Here is a 27,984-nt window from a genome sequence, read left to right as displayed (position 1 = left end):
TCAGGGCCCCACTGGAGAACCTCTCCAGAATTCCCGTCCAGGACTGGGGCATGCAGTCGGAGCCAAGGCAGGCCAAGCAACACAGGGTTAACAGCTTTGGGCAGGACATAGAACGATAGAAGTTCGAAGTGAAGTGTTCCCACTTTGAGCCTCAGCGGCTTGGTCACAGCTATAACTGGGTCTGGCAGGGGTAGTCCCTTCACTGAGGCAACTGTCAACGGGCTCTCCAGAGGGGTGGTGGGTAATTGCAGATGGTCCACCAGACCTGATGCGTTTTCTCGCCGGACACTATGATCACAGGTATGGACAATTTAGACGGAAGTCCATCTTTACCCAAGGTTGTCACTCCAAACAACCCTAGGTTTTGGAATCTTTGGGGGCACAGGCGCACAAGATGGCCATCGAGGCCGCAATAAAGACAGACTCCAGATGTGCGTCTGCGTTGCCTCTCTTGGGTAGATAACTTACACTGGTCAGTTATTACCGACTTCTTAGGAGGATCCACATCTGAGGACAGCAGGGGTTGCTGCAAAGTAGGGACCAGACTAGGAAGGGCTCCCTCCCGTTGAACCTCTTGGAGGCGTTCACGGATCCGTATGTCAATCTGGGCAGACAGAAGGATGAGGTCATCCAGGGTAGACGGCAGATCCCAGGCGGCAAGTTCGTCTTTAACTCTGGAAGATAGTCCATGCCAGAATGTGGCCACCAGAGCCTCATTGTTCCACAACAGTTCTCCCACCCGGGTGCGGAAGTGGATGGTGTGCTTACTCTTGCCTAGAGACTGCGTCTCGTTCCAAAGATTTTAAAATATTTCTCCAATAAACATGGGAATTGTTCCTCCCTTTTAAATACTACTACTGGCGCTGGATCATCTTTCTCTTTTCATGTTAATTTCTGACTCTGATGAAAGCAATACAGAAACCGCGTCCGAGGTAGAAAAGTTGTCTACCAGTGATAGCGACGACAGTGATAGCAAATGCAAGTGTCGCTGCAGAGTCCATAAGCACAGGGCATGTCACAGAAGTATCACAAAACACGGCCCACTCTATTCCCCCAGAATATATTGAGTCGGTACCCACAGAGTCATTTTCCCCTAATATCCCAGAATTTATTGCCACACGAGGGATAAATATTAATGTGGAAAATTTTACAGCCCTCGATTTAAAAAAAATATTCATTACAGATTAACTATTGGAGTTGGTTGTCAACCAAACCAATCTGTATGCTCGCCAATTCTTTGCTGAAAAGCCAACGTCCTCCTATGCAAAGCAGTGGCACCCCATAGATACTGGCGAACTTAAAAACATTTTGGGGCTCATCCTCAATATGGGGTTAGTGAAAAAGCCCTCAATCCGGTCCTATTGGGCAACAAGCCCTACACATGCCACACCTGTTTTTCCAGCCGTTATGAAAAGAAGCAGATATGAAGTGCTAATGCGCTTCCTTCATTTTAACGACCCTGATAAAAATTTTGGAGGAGTCATTTATGCCGGTGTACAACCCCGAAGAAAACCTAGCGGTGGATGAATCGCTAATGAGTTACAAAGGCAGGCTCCCATTCCGCCAGTACATTCCCTCAAAGAGAGCAAAATATGGGGTTAAAATCTACAAGCTCTGTGAGCGGTACAGGCCACACGTCTGCCTTTAGAATCTATGAAGGCAAAGGCCGTGATATTACCCACATTATTAACTCATTTACTTTCACACTGTATTTGTAGGGAGAACCAAAAGGGAGGGTTCGCTTATTGGATAATGTTTCACTGTAAAAATGCAGCAATACTGTATTTTCTGGAAAAACCTATTTTTTATTTCTTTCCACCTATTAAAAATACTCACTATACCCCTAGATGAATATTAGCAGGATATTTATACTTGTCAAAATGACCTGCAGTACCACGGCAAATATAGCGTGGTTTCCTAAAATCATAGTAAAAAGGCCTCCAAATCCAAAATGGACTCCTTCTATGATATGCCCTATAACGGGTCCATATAATAGATTAGACACACATATTTGGTATCGCCGTACACGGGAGAAATAGCAAAATGTGGAAAGGTGTCACTTTTACTAGTATGTCATATGGTGTTTCCAAATGGCTTAAGAAAAGTGACACTTTGGTAAAAAAAAACGCAATTTACATTTTTTTGGCCCAAGTTTGGACAAATTATGTAAAAAGTGTGAAGGGTTAAAACAGAAATTGAACCGCTAGAAATAGAATTTGGGGTGTGTATTTTTGTGTATCATGGTAATTTTTGGTAAATTCTGACAGTCTGCCACTCCAGTAGATGCAGATGCAAACATCTTGTTTTATACTCCAAACAAATCTAGAGCTCCAGTCACAACTCTACTATTATATAATGTGCTATACTCCAGTCACATCCAGAGCTGCAGTCACAACTCTACTGTAACATCATGCCTTATACTCCATCCAGAGCTGCAGTCATAACTCTACTGTAACATCATGTACTATACTCCAGTCACATCCAGTGCTGCAGTCACAACTGTACAACATCAGGTCCCATACTCCAAACAAATCCAGAGCTGCAGTTACAAATCTACTGTAGTTCGAGTGCTAGAAGCGGCTCTGCTCCGGGACTCCAGCTCTGGGCAAGACCCTGACATCACTGTGGTAGCATCTGCGGATGGCACTGTGGCCTTATCTAGGGGTGTGTTGCATTATCTACAGAGGGCACTGCGGCAGCATCTACAGAGGGCACTGCGGCGGCATCTACAGAGGGCACTGCGGCGGCATCTACAGAGGGCACTGCGGCAGCATCTACAGAGGGCACTGCGGCAGCATCCACAGAGGGCACTGCGGCAGCATCCACAGAGGGCACTGCGGCAGCATCCACCGAGCTCACTGCGGCAGCATCCACCGAGGGCACTGTGACAGCATCCACCGAGGGCACTGCGGCAGCATCCAACGAGGGCACAGCGGCAGCATCCACCGAGGGCACTGTGGCACTATCTAAAAAGGGGCTGCCCAATCTTGACATGTGTGTCTGCCAAACGCTGCTAACTGAGCCTCCGGACTGCATTTAGCGACACTTAAACTGGAAAGCTGGATTGTTGAAATAAGCACGTGGAGAAATATCTCAAATTTTAAACCTAGCGGTATTATTATAGTAATGTAGTATTATTATTATAGTAATGTAGTGTTATTGTAGTTCAAATAACTAATTGATTAATAATAATTTTGTATTCTATCAAATTTGAAAGTAGTGCGGCCCGTCAACTTCCCATTTTTTCTATATGCGGCCCACTTACCCGGCCGAGTTTGAGACCCCTGCTTTAGAGTGTCTAGTTTGTAGAACACAATGTTTTTTTACCATTATTTATTGGACTTCAAGTCCATTACCCATACATTAATACCATGGTGTAAAAAACTTTAAGACATTTTAGTGCGCAATTGAAAAAAGGGGCACTTGTGTTTTATACTATATTTCTGGTCAAAAAAAATAAACTACACCTCCAAGTCAGGTGTCCTTATGATCTATCCTGATCATAAGGACACCTGACTTGGAGGTGTAGTTTATTTTTCAATACAGGTGTAGTTTTATATTTCAATACAATTGTAGGATACAATTACTTTTATTTTCAAACTGTTACATTTGAAATGATGAAAAACCACATTTTTCTTTTTTTTCTGTCTTTACATGGCTATAAAAAAAGTAACAAAAATGTTACCTATACATATATACCACAAAAAGGAAGCACTATATGTCCCAAGAAAAGAGTGCAAAATTCACATCGATACATAAAACACATACAGAGTTATACTGCGTTACATCTGTGAATAGCAAAACTACGAAAATTGCTTTGGTCACTAAGGTTTAAAACACCTTCGGTATTAAGGGGTTAAAGATATTTACTTTTTGTCTATAAGGGTCATATAAAAAGGAAAATTTTATGTAGTATGGCAATTAATTGAATAAAATGTTATGGTAAATTTGCCAATCTTCTCATTTGTTTTGGATTATTGCAGGAAACCTGGTGATTGTGACTGGTGGATATTTCCGTGGAGATTTTGTATGGTACAGTATAGACTGGGTTCTCATTTATGATTCTTCCGATAACTGTTGGAGAGACGGGCCACCTATGAAGGTTTCCAGAAACTGCCATTGTGCTGTGGGAATAGGACTGCACCTCTATGTCATTGGTGGGAGCACAGATGACGGTGTCGTTACAGATGTAGAGAGGTTGGATCTAATAGAGATGGCATGGGAAAGCCGGAGCCCTCTCATCAGACCTGTTGAAAGAGCAGCAGCTGTCAGTATCGATTACAAACTGTACGTTATATGTGGCCGTGATGAGAATGGTGATGTCTATAGTGGGATTCAGAGGATGAACACAGAGACAGATGTGTGGGATGTAATCACTTACTCTCCTATGCCCAGGTACAGTATAATAACATGAGATCCTGACAGCAAATAGAATTCCTACACATACTTACTCAGTCTTTATTGTTAAGGGAGTGCATGGATGTCACAGTTTATATCTTCACTTCTCTGGATCCTATATTACCTATCTGCAGGGAAGCTAAGAAGGGACAATATTGTCAGTTGCCAGAAGGGAAGGAGACTGAGTCCGAATCCAGCAGCTAAGATTAGCAGAAGCACCAAGGGGGATACAGGGAAGCAAAAAAAACATGAGAAAGGAATTTTTATATGCTAGAAACTCTGCAAATTACTTTAACCCCTTAGTGACTAAGCTTGTTTTGGCCTTAAAGAGAATCTTTCACCTCCCCATACATGTGCAGCTGTGTGCAGCATGTAATGAAGAGGGCTGCACAAACCCTGGGGCACTTTACATTTTTTTTCTACCTCCCTCCGTTATTCAGATATCAGTGCCGTTATATTTGGCGTTCGATATTTAAATAACCCCCTGAACAGTCAACGGGGCGTGTACTGGCAAGGGGGCGTGTTACTATGGCTGTGAAACTGTCCAATCAGATATGGACAGTGCCACAGCAAAAGTAAGGAGAGAGTGTGACATTGCAGTCTTTTCACCCGAACTGGCAAGGGGGCGTGTCACTGCTACGGACAGTGTAAGAGCTGAGGAGCGCTTGCACTGTCCGTAGTAGAGACACGCCCCCTTGCCAGTTCGGCAGACAATACAAGACTGATCTCTCGCAAGAGCTGAAGAGATGAGAGCTCCTCTCCACATCTTACACTGTCCGTAGCAGTGACACGCTCCCTTGCTAGTTCGGCAGAAGACTAATCTTGAAAGCTGAAGAGTGAGAGTGAGAGTGTGTTAGCGCACGCGAACGAACAGTCTCTCTCCTCGCTCTTACTGTAACACTGTCCATATCTGATTGGACAGTGTCACAGCCATAGTAACACGCCCCCTTGTCAGTACACGCCCCGTTGACTGTTCAGGGGGTTATTTCAATATCGGACGCCAAATATAACGGCACCGATATCTAAATAACGGGGGGAGGTAGGAAAAATATATAAAGTGCCCCAGGGTTTGTGCAGCCCTCCCCATTACATGCTGCACTCAGCTGCACATGTATGGGGAGGTGAAAGGTTTTCTTTAAGGACCAGACCATTTTTTTCAAATCTAAGGCTGGGTTCACACGAGCACATTAACGTCCGTAATGGACGGACGTATTTCGGCCGGAAGTCCCGGACCGAACTCAGTGCAGGGAGCCGGGCTCCTAGCATCGTAGTTATGTACGACGCTAGGAGTCCCTGCCTCTCCGTGGAACTACTGTCCCGTACTGAAAACATGATTACAGTACGGGACAGTTGTCCTGCAGAGAGGCAGGGACTCCTAGCATCGTACATAACTATGATGCTAGGAGCCCGGGTCCCTGCACTGAGTTCAGTCCGGGACTTCCGGCCGAAATACGTCCGTCCATTACGGACGTTAATGTACTCGTGTGAACCCAGCCTTACATGTAAACTTGAAGTGGTAATAACTTTGAAATGCTTTTATTTTTTCAAGCGATTCTGAGATTGTTCTCTCGTGACACATTGGACTTTAAGTTCGTGGTAAAATTTGGTCGACACATTCAGTGTTTATTTATGAAAAACACCAAAATTTGGAGAAAAATTTCTAAAATTAGCATTTTTAAAAAAATGTAAATGTATCTGCGTGTAAGACAGATAGTAATACCACACAAAATAGCTATTTTTTCACATTTACCATATGTCTACTATATGTTTGCATTGTTTTTTGAACGTCCTTTTATTTTTCTAGGATGTTACAAGGCTTAGAACTTTAGCAGCAATTTCTTACATTTCCAAGAAAATTTCAAAAGCCTTATTTTAGGGACCGGTTCCGTTCTGAACTGGTTTTGAGGGCCTTATATACTATAAAGCCCCTATATATCACTCCATTTTAAGAACTGAACCCCTCAAAGTATTCAAAACGGCATTAAGTTACGTTTCTTAACCCTTTAGGCGTTTCACAAGAATTAAAGAAAATTAAAGGTAAAATGTCATTTTTTTGGCAGAAAATCAGATTTGATCCATTTTTTTCTGTAGCACAGAAGAATTTACCAGAGAAATGCAACTCAATATTTATTGCCCAGATTCTGCAGTTTTTAGAAATATCCCACATGTGGCCCTAGCGGGCTACTGGACGGAAACACAGGCCTCAGAAGCAAAAGAGCACCTAGTGGATTTTGGGGCCTTATTTTTCTTAGAATATATTTTAGACACCATGTCAGGTTTGAAGAGGTCTTGTGGGGCCAAAACAAAGAAAACACCACAAAAAGACACCATTTGGTAAACTACACCCCTCAAGGAATTTATCAAGGGGTATTGTAAAGGGTTTGCCTGACACAGGTTCTGTGTCGACGCCCGGGGTTAATCAGCCTTCATCAGTTCCAAGGTCTGCTAGAGTGACGTGATCTGTTATAACTCAGGCTTGCAGGGTGAGGAGAGGGAGAACCTATCACAGCCTGGCCTGACGGTTCTAGCTCCCGCCCTTGGTCTATTTATACCCTCACTTGCAGCATGTTCCTTGCCTGTGATTCTCTTGTTTCCTGGCTCTGCTATTCCTGCTATTTACCTTATTGACCGCTGTAACCTTTTGACCCTGGCTTGCCTGACTATTCTCCTGCTCTGTTTTGCTACTATGTACTCTCCCGGTTTGATTCGGCTCGTTCACCACTGCCTGTGGCTCACGGTTTTCCATGGGCAACTGCCCTTACTCCCCTTTGCTTCTGTGTGCCCTTGTCTTGTGTTGTCTGTCTTGCACTTATTGAGCGTAGGGACCGTCGCCCAGTTGTACGATGTCACTTAGGACGGGCCGTGCAAGTAGGCAGGGACTGAGTTGCGGGTAGATTAGGGCTCACCTGTCGTCTTCCCACCCCAATTCATTACAGGTATAGTGGGCATTATGACCCCACAGGTATTTTGCTGAATTTAGTGTAATTATGCTCTGAAAATGAAAATCTTAATTTTTTATAATAAAATGTCATTTTAGCTCAGATTTTTCAATTTTCACAATAGATAAAGGAGAAAAAGAACATTTGTAAAGCAAAGTATTCTTAGTACGGCAATACCCCATATGTGGTAATAAACTGCTGTTTGGACCCACGGCAGGGCACAGAAGGGAAGGAGCGCCATTTGGATTTTGAAGCTCAAATTTTGCTTGATTGTTTTTCAGGTTCCATGTTTCATTTGCAAAGCCCGCGATAGGCCAAAACAGTGGAAACCCCCAAAAAGTGACCCCATTTGGGAAACTACACCCCTCAAGGAATCTATCTAGGGGTATAGTGAGCATTTAGACCCCACAGGTCTTTCGCGGAATTTATCGGAATTAGGCAGTGAAAATGAATCTACATTTTGTTCCACTAAATTGTAGAAAGTCTTCATTTTCACAAGGGATACTGGAGAAAAATCACCCCAACAATTGTAAAGCAATTTTTCCCGATTACGGCAATACCCCACATGTGGTCATAAACTGCTATTTGGGCACCCAGGAAAGATCTAAAGGGAAGGAGCGCTATTTGGCATGCAGATTTTGCTGTATTGTTTTTTGGCCACCATGTCGCATATGCAAAACCCCTGAGGTACCAGAGTACAGTGGAAGCCCCAAGAAGGGACCCCATTTTGTAAACTGCACCCCTCAAGGCATTTATCATTTGCCTGTACAAATGAGCATGCGCACCATGCGCATTTGAGGTCTATTTTGGTGATTTTCACAGCATTGGCCCACAATTGCAGGGCTCGGAAGTCAAATAGTAAAACAAACCCCCAAGTAGTGACCCCCATATTGGAAACTACACCCCTTAGGGAATTTTAAAGGGTGTAGTGAGCATTTTGACCCCACAGGTGATTCTACATTAGAAGTTAGTGCTATATAAGTGGACGTAAACTGGTGTTTGGGCACGCTACAGGGTTCAGAAGGGAGGGAGCGACATTTGGCTTTTGGAGCACAGATTTTGCTTGACAGTTGTTCTGTTTGGGGTTTTGCTGGTATTTCAGTTTATAATGTGGGGGCGTATGTAATCTGTGCGCGGTACATCCGGGCATAAGAGGGTATAATAATGCGGTAAATAAATAATAACCTGCATATGTGTAGCCAGTGTCGCACTGACAAATGGTGCCCAATCTTATCCGCTTTTGGAACAATCTGCATATTTTTCGTCGCCATATTCTGAGAGACAGAACTTTTTCATTTTTTCTCCAATGGAGCTGTGTGAGGGCTTATTTGTTGCGGGACAATGTCGTTTTCATTGGTACCATTTTGGGGTACACACAATGTTTTGATCACTTTTTATTCAATTTTTTGGCAAGCATGGTGACCAAAAACCAGCAATTCTGACAATGTTTTTTTTACAGTGTTCACCGTGCGCTATAAATGACATTTTACTTTATTCTGCGGGTCGATATGATTACGGCGATACCATATGTATATCTTTTTTTTATGTTTTACAGCGTTTGCACCAAAAAAAAAATCCCTTTTTTGAAAAATAATTTATTTTTTGTGTCCCCATTTTCTGATAGACATAACTTTTTTATTTTTGCGTTGACAAGGCTGTGTAAGTACTTGCTTTTTGCGGGACGGGATGTAGTTTTTATTGGTACTATTTTGAAGTACGTGCGACTTTTTGATCACTTTTTTGATTACTTTAGAAGGGATGGTGACCAAAAAAATTGCGATTCTGGCATTGTTTTTTTTGTTTTTAACTTTTTATAACTTTTTTTGTCCACCTAGGGGGCTTGAAGATCTGCACCTCTCATCTTTATTCTAATACATTGCACTACCCACGTAATGCAATGCATTAGAGCTGTCATCTAATAGGCATCTGTACCTGGCAGACCAAGAAGCCACTGTTGGCCTCCGGTTCCCATAGTAACAATCAGCATCCGTGCGATCACATCGCAGCGATGCCGATCTCCTGGAAACAACTAAGATGCCGCGATCGCTTTTGATTGTGGCATCTAAGGTGTTAATGGCAGGGAGCGGAGATAGCTCCGTTCCCTGCCTTTACAGCAGGATGTCAGCTGTAACATACAGCTGACATCCTTTGGCTGATCGTGCAGGCTCAGCTTCTGAGCCCACCGCCATCCTTCATCTGCAGCTGGAAGCCTTTTAAGCCCCGCCTCCGGGCAGGGCCTAACAGGCCACCGTACTTAGCAGACAGGGGGCCATTGTTAGGCCTCCTGTTGCCAACGATCGGCTAGCGTGGCTACCCGGCTCTTTTAGCCGGGTAACCATGCTGCAATACTGTAATTGGTCTGTCACTGCTGACTGACCAATCACAGCGATCGCAGGCGGCGCCGGGATTGTACCCCCGACGAGTCACAGTGACTATCGGCTGTCTTTGACAGCCCATGTCACTGTGCTGTTACCATGTGTTTTGACATAGAGACAGAAATGCACCATGACATAACTGTACTTCATGGTGCCTTAATGCAGTGCAAACCATGACGTACAGTTGCGGCAAGGTGCGTTAAGGGGTTAAAACAGAAATTAACAGCATTTCTGGACTTTTAGTATAAAAATGATTCCCTACCCGGAGGTGAAGTTTTTGAGAACTGTCTTTCCTTTCCGTTGGAGGGCTCTATTAAATATTTAGGGGTACATATGCCCTCAAATTGTATCTTTTCACGCTTAATTATAACACTTATTATGGCCTATGCCCATTACTTGTCCTATGAGCCCTCTGGGTCTCTGCCTCCATACATGCCCACCATTATACCTTCTCACCCCTACTTCTTTGTTCAACATTTGGGACTCCACTTACGCATTGTAGCGCCGGCTACCCTGGGTCTCACTCATCCCAGTGGCCGCCGGCTTACCTGTCCTCAGTGCCAGAATCTCTCTGCTCAGGGACGCCGGTGCGCTCTGCTCTCTCCTCCTTCCCAGACCTATGCCTTTTCTTAAAGGGCCAGCGTGCGCACCAGGAATATTGCTCCTAGCCTATCCAAGCACACCTTGGACTTTTAAAGGAATTCTGCCCACTTTCTTAGTGCCTGAGCAATGTTAGTATTAACCCAGAGTTAGTCTGCGAAGGTTCAGTTTCCAGTTCCCTGTAGCCTGTGTCTGTGACTATACAGTATCTGTGTCTAGTCCTGTATCTTGTGTCCTGTGTCCGTGTCAAGTCCAGTATCCGTGTCCAATGTCCGTGACGAGTCCAGTGTCCGTGATGAGTCCAGTGTCTGTGAAGACTCCAGTGTCGGTGACGAGTCCAGTGTCCATGACCAGTTCAGCTTCTGAGAATCCGGCTCAAGCCAGTTTACGTTAATCCAGCACAAACCAGCTTCTGCTTGCCCAGCACAAGCCAGCTTTCGATAATTTGGCACAAGCCAGCTTCCGTTAATCCAGCACAAACCAGCTTCCGATTATCCAGCACAAACCAGCTTCCGTTTGTCCAGCACAAACCAGCTTCCAATAATCCAGCACAAACCAGCTTACATTACTCCAGCACAAACCAGTTTCCAGTAATCGGGCACCAGCCTGCCATTAAGGTACCATTGACCAGTGACTGTTATATACTTGTTGGGCCAGCAGCTACTTCGTTACGACGAGTAAGCCCACTGGGTCCACATTCTCCGTGGATGTTACAGTTTGCTCAGGCCATGGACCCCGCTGGTCAACCCAAGACGGCGGTGCAAGTGATGCAAGATAATATACAAGATCTCAGGGGCAGATCAAGAGCCAGGTTCAGCTGCTACAGGCGGTTAATACCATCGCCGGTCACCTGGACATCGCTCCTGTTCCTACACCGGCAGCTCTCCAAGCTGTAGCTCCATCTACACCAATTCAGTTGCCACTTCCACCTCGCTATGATGGGGACTCGAAAACCTGTTGAGGCTTCCTTAATCAATGTAAAAAACACTTTAAATTGCATTCCCATCTGTTTCCGTCAGACCAGACAAAAATAGCCTTCATCGTCTCCCTGTTGTCTGGCAAGACCTTGGCATGGGCAAATCCCCTCTGGGAACGTGAAGGAGCGGAGTCCACTAGTCTGCAGCTCTTCCTGGACACCTTCCATACCATCTTTGAGGAACCAAGCCGTACGTCTTCAGCCGCTGCTTTGCTTCTGACACTTCGCCATGGGGAACCGACGGTACAAGAGTACGCAATACAGTTCCGTACTCTGGCAGCCAAGCTTGTTTTGAACAACGAGGCCTTGGTGGCAACCTTCTGGCAGGAACTAGCCAGTAAGGATGTACTGGTGGGTTGTGATCTCCCTTCTACCCTGGATGCCCTGATTCTTCTGGCGATACGCATTGACTTTAGGTTCCGAGAGCGCTCCCAGGAGGTTCTCCGAGAGAGAAGTCCTACAGACTGGCACCTAATTTTCAGAGACCCCTGCTACCTTTTTCTGTTGTCATCCTTATTGAGCCCATGCAGGTGGACAAGGTCAGACTGTCTGACCAGGAACGGCAGCGCAGACGTACTGCTGACTTATGTATGTACTGTGGCTGCAAGGGTCATTTTGTGCGCTAATGTCCCCAGAAGCCGGGAAACTCCAGCACCTAGGGTTAATAGGAGAGACTAACCTCGGTGGACCGATGCCTTCTTCAAAGTTCTATCCTAAACTCTCAATTCCTGTAACAATCACCTCAGGTGATGAATCGCATTCTGTTTCTGCTTATCTGGACTCTGGAGCGGCTGCGAACTTCACTCACCAGGCCTTAGTGCACCGTCTCCACTTACCACGACTCTGGAGAAACCTCTAGTTGTAGCTACAGTGAGTGGTCAACCATTGCCAGATCCAATTTTCTCCGTTCCTCCTGTCCAATCTCAGGTGCCTCAGTCCCTCCCTGGTCTGCACCCACAGTACACCTGTTATGTGGATGTCTTCAGCAAGAAGGAGGCTGTGATCCTGCCTCCTCATCGCCCTTATGACTGTCCGATTGACTTGCTTCCTGAGACTTCACTTCCTCATGGAAGGGTATATCCTTTCTCTCTGCCTCAAACCTATGTTGGCATATGTCAAGGAGCACCTTGAGAGGGGGTTTATCAGGAAATCTACTACTCCAGTTGTAGCCGGAAAGTTCTTCTTTGTTGGAAAGAAAGATGGATCCCTCTGGCCCTGCATCGACTATCGTGGTCTGAATAAGATTACAGTCAACAACAAGTACCTCTTACCGCTCATCTCTGAGGTCTTCGACCGAATCTGTGTAGTTAAAATTTCAAAAAGCTGGATCTTCATGGAGCTTATAATTTGATAGACATCCGAAAGTGTGACGAGTGGAAATCCGCATTCAACACCAGAGACGGTCACTATAAGTATCTCATGATGTCCTTTGGACTATGTAATGCTCCAGCTGTGTTCTAGGAATTTGTGAATGATCTATTCTGGGATCTGTTGTACGTGTACGTGGTGGTCTATCTGGACGACATCTTGGTCTACTCTCCTGATCTTACGACACACCGGAAGCATGTTCGCCACGTCCTGTCGCGGTTAACCTGTATGCCAAACTTGATAAATGTTTCTTTGAAAATAAATCCTTACCCTTCCTGGGTTATATTGTTTCTGACCAAGGACTCCAGATGGATCCGGAAAAAGTCAAGTCTGTCTTAGATTGGCCTCATTCCCAAGGTCTCCGTGCTGTACAGAGGTTTTTGGGCTTTGAGAATTTCTACCATCAATTTATCCCTAACTTTTCTTCGGTTACTGCTCCCATCTCAGCCCTCACAAAAAAGAGAGAAAATGCCAAGAATTGGACCCCTGAAGCCGAAACTGCATTTACTGAGCTTGAAAGTTCCTTTACTTCTGCCTTCATTTTACATCATCCAGATGTCTCACGATAGTTCTCGTTGGAGGTTGATGCCTCGTCCACTGGTGCTGGAGTACTTATTTTCCAAAGGAATTCTAAGGGGAAAGCTGTCTTTTGTGGTTTCTTCTCCAAACTCTTCTCGGCTGTGGAAATAAACTATTCTATTGGTGATCGGGACATCTGCTGCACACCCTATTGTCATCTATATTGACCATAAAAACCTCACCTACCTACAGTTTGCACACCGTCTGAATCCACATGTCACGAAGCGGGTTAGTGGATCCACTAGGCCGTACTGCCGTAGCGGGGAGGTAGCTGGCCAAAGAACAGGAAACCCCAGCAATACAATGTCCCGCACAAGGGTACCTGGATAGTCCAGACAGTGGCCGCAGCTCTGGCACTGATGGAGATGGGTGCAGCAGATAACGCCAGACGTGGCGGATTCCTCCGGACGTGGGAGATGACACAGGATGTGGCGGATTCCTCTGGACGTGGCAGATGACACAGGACGTGGCAGATTCCTCCGGACGTTGCAGATTCCTCCGGACGTGGCAGATGACACAGGACGTGGCACGACTCGACACTATAGGCACAGCATGGGATACAGGAACAGGAAACAAGGCACGGGTAACAACTGGAACGGGAAACACTAAGGGACCATTTGCAAGACAGACTGGGAAAACGAACAACGCTCAGGCAAGGATCAGAAGGTCTGGGGCCTTCTTATAGACCAGGAAATTATGGCAGTTGATGATGATGATGATGATGATTTCCTTTCCTGACGGCCTGCAGCCATGGACGCTAAAGTATCCCCCCTCTTACGCCCCCTCTTCTTGGAGTTAGAGCGAGAGAGGAATTTATTAATAAGCGCAGGTTCTCTTCTGGCTCCCAGGACATCTCCTCAGGACCAAACCCTCTCCAGTCCACCAAATAGAAAGTCCTTCCTCCTACCCTCTTGCAGTCCAGGATCTCCCTCACCTCGAATATATCCGAAGAACCGCTGGGAGCAACTGTGGAACTAGAAGTCTTGCTGTAGCGGTTCAGGACCACTGGCTTCAGGAGGGACACATGAAAGGAGTTGGGGATTCTGAGGGTAGGAGGCAGCCGCAGCTTATAGGAGACAGGGTTTATCTGTTGCAGAATCTCGAAAGGACCAAGGAACCTGGGAGCAAAGAGGACAGCCAGACTTTAGTCTCCCGAAGATACTGAGGCGGCTCTCTTCTCCTAGTATCTGCTTTTCACTTCATGCGATCGACTGCCAATAAAATAGGGGACCGGGTCTGTTGCCAGATTTGCAAAAAGTCCCCATAAGCAGAGTCAGCAGCGGGTACTTGAGATGTGGTCGACACTGGAAGAGGGACTCTAGGATGTTTACTGTACACAATGTGAAATGGAGTGGAAGTGGTGGACTCACTTGTGTGGTTGTTGTATGAGAACTCGGCCCATGGAAGAAGCTGTACCCAGTTATTATGCTGTGAAGAGATGAAATGGCAGAGATAATTCTCCAAGATCTGGTTGATCCTCTCTACTTGCCCATTGGACTGGAGGTGATAAGCTGAGGAAAAGTCCAATCTCACATCCAGGATTTTACAGAGGGCTCTCCAGAACTTTGAGGTAAACTGAACCCCCCGGTCGGACACAATGTGTAGAGGCAAGCCATGCAAGCGAAAGATGTGTAGAATGAAGAAACTCGCCAGTCGAGGAGCAGAAGGTAGGCCGGTCAGCGGGATAAAATGTGCCATCTTAGAGAACCGATTCACCACCACCCAGATGGTGTTGCATCCTGCTGAGGGGGGAAGGTCTGTGACAAAGTCCATCGCAATGTGCTGCCAGGGGGCATTGGGTACAGGCAGAGGTTGAAGCAGGCCGGTCGGCTTGGAGTGTGTAACTTTGTTAGAGGCACACACTGTGCAAGAAGAGACAAAGTCCAGAACTTTAGTAGAAAATTGGAAGAAAAATGTATGGATATACAGGGGAGCGCTACGAGTAAATAAACGGTTAACAATGGTAAATTCCTTGATTTATTGAATATAGGCAACGCGATTCAACACAGGACATGTGTCTTCGTCAGGCCAACGAAGAAAAAACAGTACAAAGAGACATCTTAAGTAATAGGCCAAACATGATTAAAAAATCCAAAACAGCCCAAAAAAAACGCGAAAGCAAAGTTCATGGAGAGAGCAGTTGTCAGTGACGTCATATAAGCAGATGTTAAATGCAGGACTCGCAATCCAATTAACACTGCATCATTCTGTTGATGCATGTAAGATGTCAGAACAATGTAAAGTCAAATAAAATATTACATTGTGCGCTGTAACAAACAAAAAAGCAGAGGAACGCATTTAAAAGACAGCAGGAGAAACAATAAACTGTTAAAATAATTCTGTAATATCTACGTGTGTCCTGGTTAAAGAGGCTCTGTCACCAGATTTTGCAACCCCTATCTGCTATTGCAGCAGATAGGCGCTGCAATGTAGATTACAGTAACGTTTTTATTTTTAAAAAACGAGCATTTTTGGCCAAGTTATGACCATTTTCGTATTTATGCAAATGAGGCTTGCAAAAGTACAACTGGGCGTGTTGAAAAGTAAAAGTACAACTGGGCGTGTATTATGTGCGTACATCGGGGCGTGTTTACTACTATTACTAGCTGGGCTTTCTGATGAGAAGTGTCATCCACTTCTCTTCACAACGCCCAGCTTCTGGCAGTGCAGCACTGTGACGTCACTCACAGGTCCTGCATCGTGTCGGCACCAGAGGCTACAGTTGATTCTGCAGCAGCATCAGCATTTGCAGGTAAGTAGCTACATCGACTTACCTGCAAACGCCGATGCTGCTGCAGAATCCTCTGTAGCCTCTGGTGTCGATGTGTCCTTGCTCGTCTGACACGATGCAGGACCTGTGAGTGACGACACAGCGTGATCTCTTGAGAACACGGCTGTGTCTGCACTGCCAGAAGCTGGGCGTTCTGAAGAGAAGTGGATGATACTTCTATACACAACGCCCAGCTTGTAAAAGTAGTAAACACGCCCCGATGTACGCACATAATACACGCCCAGTTGTACTTTTACTTTTCAACACGCCCAGTTGTACTTTTGCAAGCCTCATTTGCATAAATACGAAAATGGTCATAACTTGGCCAAAAATGCTCGTTTTTTAAAAATAAAAACGTTACTCTTATCTACATTGCAGCGCCGATCTGCTGCAATAGCAGATAGGGGTTGCAAAATCTGGTGACAGAGCCTCTTTAAGTCCACAAGAGAAGCACAGGCAGTAGAGGAATTCATCAAGCTGTTAGCGAACGGCACAGAGAATTTGCTGTAGTTATGGCAACGGAGCAGAGACGGAGGCCACAGAGGGCCAAAAAGAGAAAAAAGGCAAAACGAGGTAAACAGAATAAGATCCCCAGAGGAGAAACGAGAAGAAGAAAAGAGTTGGAGGGACGTGAAAACGATGGGTAACTGAGCAAGGACATATAGGGGAGTGACAGATAAGATATTAATAGATAACAATTATTAAAAAATGAAATAAATAAATGAATAAAACAGTTGCAAGGATATAGTAAAAAGCTGATAAGTTACAAAATATGGCTGAATTAATTAAATACAATTTAGGAATGAAACAAAGAATGAGCAAAAATGTTCAATTAATGAATGAAAAATAATACATTGATGATAATAATAATACTAATGCATTGATAATACATAGTACATAAATATTACATAAAAAGCCAAAAATAACATAGGGAAGTAAAATACTTCAACATGTGTAGAAACAATAAAGATGAATGAATAAAACAGAGCAAAATAATGTGTAGTGGGTTTAATCCAGTGAGGATTCAGATAAATCATTGAGGCCACTGGGATGTAAACAGGAGAGCTTGAATATCCAGACATTTTCTCTCTGTTTTTTTTTTTTTTAAATATCTTTTTTATTATCAGTTTTCACATTTTCTTACAAACATTTCACGTAACAGTTACATCATGAGTGCGCAGCACTCTACTGTCATGGAATTAACTTTGAATTAAATTCAACATAACACATAAACATATAAACACATGAACATGGCATAATTGTCTATCTTCAGATGGACCGAAAGCATGACTTCCCCCAACCCCGACACGACCTAGGTCATCAATAAGTTTCTACTCATCCTTTTTCCCCCAGCTGATTCAGAGTTGCAACCCCACTAAAGTGCCTGCCAAGAGCTGTGTACAATACCACTTTGTGTACTGGAAGGGCCTAACAATTTCCGCTATTTCGGCTGCTGTACATTGCGATTCTATGAATATTTGCCACTTATCAAATAGCTTCTTGGTTCCCGTTTCCTTCCTCCTTTCCACCTCCACCCTCTCAAGAACCAATAACTGTTTCAGCCGCGACACAATCATTTCTAAACCCGGCATGTCTGCCTCTAGCCATTTACTCAGGAGGCATCTCAAGGCTACCAGTAGAATCGTGTGCACCAGCATGGGAGGTGAACTCACTCCTCGAGCACCCTCTTCCTCCCGCGGCCGCGCCTGATGGAATAGTAGTGCTTGCGGCGTTATTGGGAGATTCGTTTTCCAATGGTCCTCAATATATTTCTGTATCATCCCCCAAAATCGTTTCGTGTGTACACACCCCCACACCCCATGCCACAAATTCGTCAGTGGTGTATTGCACTTGGGACAACTTGTAATGCGGTCAGGGAAAATTTGTGAAGGCAGAATATTAAAGCCATATATAGCTGCATGCATCAACTTAAAATAGGTTTGCCTCCAGCTCTCATTTATCACACTCTTCCGTACCGTCTCCCAACCCCCCAGTATGATCTCTCCTATACCTGGATCCTGAGTCCACCGTTCCCAGCTTTTAAAACTAATCCTTGATTGCGGCCGAACAAAACCATCTCTCAATGCTCCATACAGTCCCGAAATGGTCGCCCTCCCAGTTGTTGGACCCATGACCTCATCCAGAGTGTGCGAGGTAGCTTCCTTACTCACATCCCTGAGCCTGGAGGTGCAGAATGCTCGTACCTGAAGTACTTGCAAAAAATTGGCCCTCCCTGCTATGTGTCTGAGTTTAGTGGTGATTTCCTCCCCAGTTAACCACCTCTTTTCCTCTGTGTGCATAAGATCCCCTGCATTGCCCATGCCTACCCTCCCCCATGAGCAATCTGGGGAAACTAACCATCTTAATCAGATGGCATCTTCCCAGGAGGGACAACGGCAATTGGCCCCATCTAGTGAGTTCCGCTTGTATTTTTTTAATTAACGGGGGATAATTTAGGCCATACAGAGTGTCTGGTGCCCTCCCTATTTTGATACCCAGATAAGTAATGCAGTGCTCAACCGGTGATATCCCGCAACCCAATGATTGCCAAAAGGTCTTAGGCAATGGCCTGCCCAGCTCCAGCAGTTCGCTCTTAGCTATGTTGACTTTATATCCCGAGCATTGCCCAAATTCCTGTAAAAATTGAAAAACCTTCCCTAAATGCTCTTGAGGATTCGACATAAAAAGTATGACATCATCAGCGAACAGGGCTAATTTCACTGCACAAGACCCTACTTGAATACCTCTGAACATATCCGATTCCTCCAGGTATCTAGCCATAGGTTCCAATGCCAGATTGAATAACAGGGGTGATAGGGGGCAACCCTGTCGTGTTCCTTTATGTAATTGGAAGGGATCTGATAGGAACCCTGAGGAGTGAACACGTGCTTGCGGGCTATTGTAGACTCCCTTCAGGAAGACCCGGAAGTCTCCCTGAATGTTCATTTTGTCTAGCACCATCCCCAGCCATTCCCATTGTATGTTATCAAAGGCTTTCTCTGCATCTAGCGCTAAAAGTGCCGGCCTGGTACCTGGCTGGGGATCATGCCTGACTGTTTCTAGCACCGTCAACACCTTGTGTAGATTTGTCACTGCTGCCCTGCCCTTTACAAAGCCTACTTGGGACTTTCCCACCAGTATGGGTAGATACATAGCCAGCCGATTGGCCAAAATTTTTGTGAGTCATTTCTGATCTTGGTCTATCAGCGAAATGGGACGGTACGACCCCGGGTCAAGAGGATTCTTCCCCTTCTTGGGTAGCACCTTTATATGCGCTACTTTAGCCTCTGCTGGTAAAGCCCCTGTGCTTAGTAAAATATTATAGTATGCCACCAAGGTAGGGCTGATTTCTTCTCTCAGAGATTTAAAAAACTCCCCTGTGAATCCATCCGGACCCGGGGCCTTTCCGTTAGAAAAGGTCTTAATGGCGCTCCAGACTTCCTCTAATGTAATCTCTGCGCTCAAGTGACCATTTTGCTCCTGGGTGAGCCCTGGCAGCTTCACCTTCTCCAAAAATTCCCTCCCTTTTTGGAGATCTATGGGTGTTTCTGAGTAAAGGGCTTGGTAGTACTGATGGTATTGATTTTTTTTGGGTCTGAGGTAGAAGTCCCATTTGACTCGTTAAGTGTTGATATGTGCGATGGTGCATACCTCCCTTTTGCTAATCGCGCTAATAATTTGCCCGCTTTATTGCCGAAACGCATTGGGACCGGTAAATACTCTCTCTTTTGTCTAACCATTGATCAAACTGTCGCTTGGCTTCCCTCCATTCCTCCCCCAATGGCAGTGATGGAGAGTGTAGAAATGCTGTGTATGCACACCGTAATCTGTCGCTCGCTGCCTTGTATCCTTCGGTCGTCTTACGTTTAAGATTAGACATATATTGCATGATTTTTCCTCGTATTACCGCTTTAGCTGTACGCCAATACAATGACGGTTCCGAGCGATGTGATACATTATCCCCATCAAATTCCATCCACCACCCCTTAAGCTTCTGTATAAAGCCCTCGTCCTTTGCCAGAAAGGCGGGAAACCTCCAGATAAAATCCGTTCCTCTAGCTACTGTGTCGGCCAAGGTAATGGTAACCGGAGCATGGTCCGAAATGACTAGATCTTCAATTGTCGCTTCACGTAAATGCCGCGATAATGCGTCACTAACTAGCAAGTAATCAATACGCGACCATGACTGATGAACATGGGAGAAATGTGTATACTCCCGCGCATCTGGGTGTAGACTCCTCCACGCATCCATTAGGGCCGTGTGTCTTAAAAAGTCGGGCAAGATCTTATCTCTATTTCTCTGCGAACTAGTCCCTGCGCTCCTATCTTCCTTTGAAGATCTTACAGTGTTAAGGTCTCCCCCTAGAATCAAAAACCTAGTGCGATCCTGCTGGAGTTGGGTTTCCAAATGACCAAAAAAACCAGTGTTAACCGTATTTGGGCCATACACATTATGAATACTGACGGTTTCCCCTGCATGCTCCATCACTAGATGGATCCAACGGCCCTCGTCATCCCGCTCCTGAGACACCAGTATAAACACAAAATTTTTATGTACCAAAATTATAACTCCCGCCTTACCCTCCCTTGCCGACGAGCCAAAAACCTGCCCCACCCAGAATTTTTGCAAATACTTAAACTCCGGCTCGGTAAGGTGAGTTTCCTGCAATAGGGCCACATCTGGGTGCAATCTTTTCATGTGTCTTAAAAGTTTGGTCCGTTTCTGTGGGGATCTCAGCCCTTTAACGTTCCAAGAGACTATTTTCATGTTATTGGGCCATGTATAAGATGAGCTAAAGTGCCTAAAAGTCGTGCTAAGTTCGGGGAGTCAGATCCGTCTTTTTCCAAGAGCCATGTATAAACATTAACAACATAACCAAAACCCGGCTTATAAGCCAGAACCAACAAGGCCAACCGGCCCTTATCTAACGAAACCCTCAAATCACCTGCGGCAAGGGTTAGCAGCCCCTTCATACCCACTGGTGTACGTGACTTCACTTTTTTCTGTTATGTCAGAACACGCCCCTCCCTCCCCTCCCCCCCAGTCTGCACCTATGACTCCTTCCCTGAGGAAGTAACACCAGCCCTTGCCCCCTCATTACCTCTTTGTCGCCTGTGCACACTCTTATACATTTCCATATCATCAATTTTAACCTCCTAGCGTCCATTTGGATTATATCTTCATGACTTTTATGCAAACAGACTTAAAATCACATATCCACATGAATCTTGCTTCGCCTCAAGGTTTCCCTACCTCCTTTTCCCATATCTTCTATCACAATTTCCCCCAGTCTGCCATCTGTGACAGATACAGCTAATCCCTTGCGTGGAGGAGGCATTATCTCATTCCCGGTCAGTTCCACCCACAAGGAAAAATCTCAGAACCTGATCTAACTCCCTCACTAATCTCCTGTAGTGAAAATGCAGGGAAATACCAGAGTGCATACATTTCAACCTTATAACATTGTAACATTATAACAATAGGCCAGCTGTTGACCGGTACAGAGTGCCGTATACTACCACCAAATATCTCCCTCAAAACTTTCAAATTATCTGTAAACTTATCTGTATCTGGTCGGAATCTGCAATTGGTCTACAGCGTCCACAAAATCATCATCACATCAGCTTAAATAAAATGTGCTGAAAATAAAATGTGCTGAAAAGCTCTTCGTCCTTCAATCAGGAGACGTGGATCGGGTGCGGTCCCGCGTACGCCTCTGCGGTTTCGGAGAGTCCCCTCCATTTCCGGCTCGGCCCCCCCGGGATCTTCCAGGTGTGGGCATTAAAGCTTCTGTCCAGGTTCGCTCCATATTTAGTCGGTTCCGTTTGGCTTCTCTCGACTTGCGATTCGGACTGTGTACTGGACTGTGACTCTCCTCTTGCTGTGGTCTGCGCCTACAAAGCTCCGTAAGTGCGTCCTCCGCTTCCTGTGGCGTGGTGAAAACCTTGTTCCGTCCGTTCTTTTGAAACACCCGCAAGATTGCTGGGTACTGCAGGTTAAAACGTATTTTCGCTTGGAACAGCGCGGTGCAAATTTTGCTGAAAGCCCGCCTTCGTTTTGCAACTTCCGCCGAGAAATCCTCAAAAAGTAGCACTTTCATGCCCAGTATTTCCAAGGGACGCGATCTGCTGCGGAAAGCTTTCATAAGTGCCACCTTATCATTGTAATCCAACAGCTTAAAGATTACTTGTCTGGGACGAAGCGAACTGTGGTCGTCTGTTGCTGGGAGGTTTCTGGGGTCCGGCCCCACTCTGTGCGCCCTCTCCACCCGGCAGGGACGGGGAAGACCTAAAGCTTCTGGCAATGTCCTCTCACACACTCGTTGAAAATCAGAACATATCACCGCTTCTTTCAGCCCCACCAGTCGCAGGTTGCTCCTCCTGGAGCGGTTTTCCAGATCCTCCACCTTGTCCCCCAACTGCGTAGTAACAGACAGCACCCCTCTGAGTTTGGATTGCAGACGCTCATTTTCCTCCTCCAGCAGCGTCATACGCTGCTCTAACTCATCAGCTCTGATAGTGACTTGTGCCAGCTCCGCATGCACGCGGTTTAGGGAATCTTGCACCGTTTTTTCCAGCGCCTTTTGCAGGTCTGGCGCTATCTGTTTGGCTACTTCTCGGGCCAGGGCTACATAATCAATGGCTGCAGGAAGAGCGGACATTATGTGCTCTGTCGGGCTTGAAAGCTGGGACTGATGGTGCTGCAGCTCATCTTCCTGTGTGTATAGCAGGGTCGCAGTGGCGGGAAGCGCCGCCATCTTACCTCCCTTTACCACGGCCTCGGCTGAGTCTTCCATGGCTGGCTTCTGCACACTTCTGAGGAGGTACCTGTCCATACAGGCACCACCTGTGATGATTCCGTGTGCAGGGCTGGTGACTTCACCGCTGATTGTCGCCGCCGAAGCGACTATTATAAGCAAATAGGCTGGACGGGAGCGGGAGCTCAGTCACTCGCGTCCTGCATCTCCAGCGTCGGAACCGGAAGTCCGCCCTGTTTAGTTTTATATAGCGCTGTAAAACTTTTTTTTTTTCATGTCGGCCTTATGACACATGCCTCTCTGGTGAAAAGTTTGCAGCTGGAAGGAAGTCACTGGCTGCTTTGCAAAGAGGCAAGAAAAAAAGGCCTTCTCTCTGTTTTAATCTAGTAAATCTATCGCCATATGAAGGGGGGATATATTCTATTGGGGTGACTAGGATATTACTGAAATCACTATTGTGCACTGTGATGTAATGACGAGACACACTATGTTTCATAAATCCAATTTTCACATTAGATCTATGTTTGTTGATCCTACATCTTAGTTGTTGTGTGGTTCTTCCCACATATTGAAGATTGCAAGGACATTTTAGCAAGTATATAACAAAATTATTACTGAGTGATTTTATTGGGAAGGATTCACTAGTTGTGGAGGACATAAAGGTTTTGCAACCATGTGTGATATTGGTGCAACACATGCTCCTCTGATGTCCACAGCGGAAAGAGCCACTGATAGGAGGAAGTCTATTGTGTGTTTTCAAACCTATATTCCTCAATCTACTGGGTGCTAAAAGATTGCGTAACGTTTGGGACCTTCTGTTTTCAATAGTTTTTTATTGAACAGTTTTGTAAAATAGCAATAACACAGACGCGCAGAGTCTCAGCAATTGAATAACAACAATACAATCAAAGAGAGTATTAGACCAACATGGCCCGTGTTCAAACCCACATTACATGACTGTCATGATGTCAAAACTCCTACAAAATGTAGATCATATAAATGTAATCGTAGCAAACATAGGTAACTATCATTGACATCACATTGCTTTATAGAGGCCCATTATATGACCTGTATGGAAAAGAAAAACACACAATAACAAATAGATGGAGGGGGGGGAGGAAAGGTACAGGAAAGAAGGGGGTCGTAACCATCTCTATGTGTTACAAAAGTGTACGATTCCTCCAGGGGGCCCAAATGGCATCAAATTTGTCTAACGTACCAGATAGTAGATGTGATAGGCAGTCATTGACCATTATCCATGAGATCTTAGTGATCAACATATCCATAGACAATGTAGATGATCGCCAAGCCCTGGCAATAGTAATTTTAGCTGCCAAAAATACATATTGGACAAATTTACGTGTGCAGACACGAACTGCCGGGATGGGACCACACAACAGTGCCGTAGTTACATCATTGGGGGGTTCGACTTGAACAACCGTGTTAATAAGCTGGTAGACCTGGCTCCAAAAGGCGACAGCTATTGGACATTCCCATAGGATATGCATTAGCGTGCCCTCCGCACCACACCGCCTAAAGCAATGTGAATCAGCAGACAAATTAAATAGAGCTATACGAGTGGAAACCATATACCACGTCATCAATACCTTATAACCCGCCTCAACCAGGGATGTGTTAATAGATAAATTCGAGGTCAAACACGCCATCTCCCTCCACTGCTCCAAGTCCATCACAGAGCCTAAATCCTGCTCCCATCGAGTCATGTAAGGGAGTTTACCCACTGGGGTGACAAGATCAGAATATATCGTAGATATTTTCCGCCTTGTACCAGGGAGCCAACAAAGCCTTTCAAAAGTGGTCAATGTACTGATTTCCCCCAACTTGGATTTCCAGGCTAACAAGAAATGGTGTATCTGCATATATCTAAAAAGCTCCGATGGGGGCATCGAGTGTGAGTCCTTAAAGTAATCTAAAGTTCTAATATCCCCCCCTACAAAGAAATCTTTGATCCTGTAAAGCCCCTTATTAAGCCACCAGCGAAATTCTATACTGCACAGACCCGGAGGAAAGGCAGGATTACCCGTGAGAGTCATAAGAGGATTATGGAGTGATTTGATATGAAATTTCTTTCTATGCGAGTCCCACAGCCGTAACATCTGAGAAAGCACAGGGGAGAGAACCGGAGGCCTATCCGATGACTCCATCCACAATAACGTTTCTAGCGGGAAACGAGCACATGCAGTTGTTTCTATTTGTGTCCATTGAGGGCAGTAAGGCTGAACATAAATATCTGTAAATTGCGCTAGTCGTGCCGCATGGTAATAATGCTGAATATTAGGAACACCCAGGCCCCCCGCTATTTTTGGAGTGAATAAAGTTTTCCTCTCTATTCTCAGACGTTTAGAACCCCAAATGAAAGACATAATGAGTGCTTGGATCAGTCTAAGTGACTTCCGTGGGACCACGATAGGGAGCGTACGAAAATAGCACAGCAATCTGGGCAGAATCGTCATTTTAATTGAGGCAATGCGACCAAACCATGAGAGATTAAGAGGGGACCATCTAGTGAGATCTGCAGCTATTTGTTTGAAAAGTGGAGGGAAATTGTCATTGTAGAGGGACTCTATAGTGGGTGTTAATTTGATACCTAAATACGCCAATCTACGCGCATCCCAATGAAAATCAAAATTAAGTTGTAGTAGTTTAACTACCCTATCCGGTAATGTAAGATTCATTGCCACTGACTTCGTACGGTTAACCTTAAGCCCAGATAGTGTGCCAAACTGGTCAAGGATATAAAAAAGATTCAGCAAGGAGGTAAGGAGTCGACACAAATAATAGAATGTCATCTGCAAATAATGCACATTTATGTTCAACTCCCCCCACCTTCACTCCCCGAATGTCGGGAGAATTCCTGATGAGATTGGCCAATGGCTCAATAGCCAGCGCAAACAGGAAGGGCGAGAGCGGGCATCCCTGACGCGTTCCTCTGTGTATAGGAAAAGCTCCCGACAAATATCCTCTAGAGTTTATTTTCGCTGTAGGTAGGTAGGTAGGCGATATAAGATCTTAAGAATAGACAAAAAGCTGGAACCGAAATCCATCCTATCAAGGACAAAGAACAAATATTCCCAGGATAACGAATCAAAAGCTTTCTGAAGGTCAAGACTTAATAACATACTTTGACGTCCAGAAGTACCATCCCATCCCGAGCGGACTGCTGAGATAATATCTACAGCCCGTCTCGTCTGGTCCTCCGCCTGGCGAAAGGGGATAAAACCCGCTTGATCCTTATGGATATAGGAGGGAAGGAAAGAATTCAATCGGACCGCCAATATTTTTGTCATAATCTTAAGATCCACATCAAGAAGGGATATTGGACAGTAATTGGCCTGATCTGTATGATCCTTTTGAGGTTTGGGAATAAGATGTATATAAGCTAAATTTGAGAAAGGAGGCAAACTATTGCCTCCCCGATAGGCGTTAAACAATTCTACCATATGTGGGGCCAGGACCTCCCTAAATTGTTTATAGTAGCCTGAAGAAAACCCATCTGGTCCCGGGCTTTGTGAGCCTTCAGATGTTTAACAACATCCAACACTTCATCCAAACTAAATTCAGCATCCAATACCTCTCTATCCCCTTGGGAAAGTTTAGTAGGGATAGCTGTTTCCAGAAGGGCTTTAGCTTTATTAGCATCAAACTGAGATGGTGCCGAATACAATGCTGTATAAAAATAATGAAAGGCTTTCAAAACCTTTGTGGGATTCTGCGAGAGAGATCCATTTGCCAAGCGCAATTTCGGCGGTGTTGAGGCGGCAAATCTAGGCGTATGGCGTCTGGAGAGTAAAGTCCCTGGCTTGTCCCCCTGTGAAAAAAACTTATGTTGTGACCATCGTAGACTTTTTTTCCGCCCAGCTCGTCAGACACAGATTCAGTTCAGCTCGAGCTTCTGCAAGTTGAGCTTTTATAGCGGCCGATGGATCCTTTTTAAATAGACTAGACAGGTCCGCAAACTTTCTTTCCTTTGATGCTAATATCTCTTTAGACCGTTTCTTATTTCGCGAGGCTATCTGAATAAGCTTTCCCCTGATCACGGCCTTATGAGCCGCCCAATTAGATATGACCGAAGTGTCCTGTGTCTTATTAAGTAAGAAATATGTGTCCAATTCCTGTTGAATTTCTTTGACTACCTCCTGATCCGACAACAACGACTCATTCAATCTCCAAGATGAGATGGGAGGTCTCTCACAAAGTTTGGGACCTTCTGAACGTGATTGAAGTTTTGTCAGGGAGAATACCTTTCAGATATGGGTCGCTTTTCAGAATATGCCAATGTTTTTTAATAATGTTCAAACATGCTTTGCTTACGGAATTGTATGTAGTAATAAAATTATACCCAAAATGGTTGGAATCGACACTTTTCTTATTTTTTATTATTCTATTAGGGGGTATAATACATGAATCTTGTGTGAGTTTAGATGCTTTATGCATAGCTCCTTTTATTAGACTGTGCGGAAAATGTTTCTCCTTAAAACGTTTTTTTAAAATGGTGCATTCTGAATGAAATTGCTTATTGCTAGAGCAATTCTTTCTAATGCGCCTAAATTGCCCAAATGGTATGTTACGGAGCCAGGAGGGATGGTGCGCACATTTGAAGTCTAAATAGCTTTTGACGTCAACAGTTTTAAAATGTGTATTAGTGGTAAAAAGCATCTTATCATCTTTGTTGATGATAAGATCTAAAAAATCAATTGAAGAGGAGGAATATTTGTGGGTAAAAGTCAGACCAAAGTCATTAGTATTTAGAAAATTGATGAAGGATATTGCCTCTGTTTCATTCCCCTTCCAAATAAAAAACAGATCATCAATATATCGTCTGTACAATACAATGTTATCCCTAAATAAATGGTTATCAAAAATAAAAAGATCCTCAAAAGTGCCCATAAAAAGGTTTGCATATAAAGGAGCAAATCTAGAACCCATTGCACATCCCCTACTTTGTCTAAAACATTGTTCGTTAAAAGTAAAAATATTGTGTTCCAGAATATGCACTATAAAAGAAAAAAGGACTGAGAACGAGGTATATGACTATCCGATGTTAAAAAGGACTCCATGGATAATAAACCCTTGTCATGAGGGATATTGGTATATAGTGCCGATACATCCGCTGTCAGGAAATTAAGACCAAGAGAACCATGTAATTTATTTAAATCACCAAGGTCCCTAATGAGTTGCGTGGAATCCTTGAGGTATGATG

General features: G+C 44.8%; 1 protein-coding gene across 1 annotated transcript in view; it reads left to right on the top strand.

Moving 5' to 3' along the window:
- LOC142740553 (kelch-like protein 23) overlaps positions 1 to 27,984 on the top strand; it is a 63,318-nt gene that overhangs the window by 10,129 nt on the left and 25,205 nt on the right. Inside the window, exon 2 of the mRNA XM_075850012.1 lies at positions 3,984 to 4,395. Within this exon, the coding sequence (XP_075706127.1) occupies positions 3,984 to 4,395 (412 nt within the window). The remainder of the gene's footprint in view (positions 1 to 3,983; positions 4,396 to 27,984) is intronic.

This window comes from Rhinoderma darwinii, chromosome 1 (assembly GCF_050947455.1).
Source record: "Rhinoderma darwinii isolate aRhiDar2 chromosome 1, aRhiDar2.hap1, whole genome shotgun sequence".
Taxonomy (NCBI): Eukaryota; Metazoa; Chordata; class Amphibia; order Anura; family Rhinodermatidae; genus Rhinoderma; species Rhinoderma darwinii.
The sequence above is the reverse complement of the archived record's forward strand: the minus strand, read 5'-3'. Positions and strand labels throughout refer to the sequence as shown.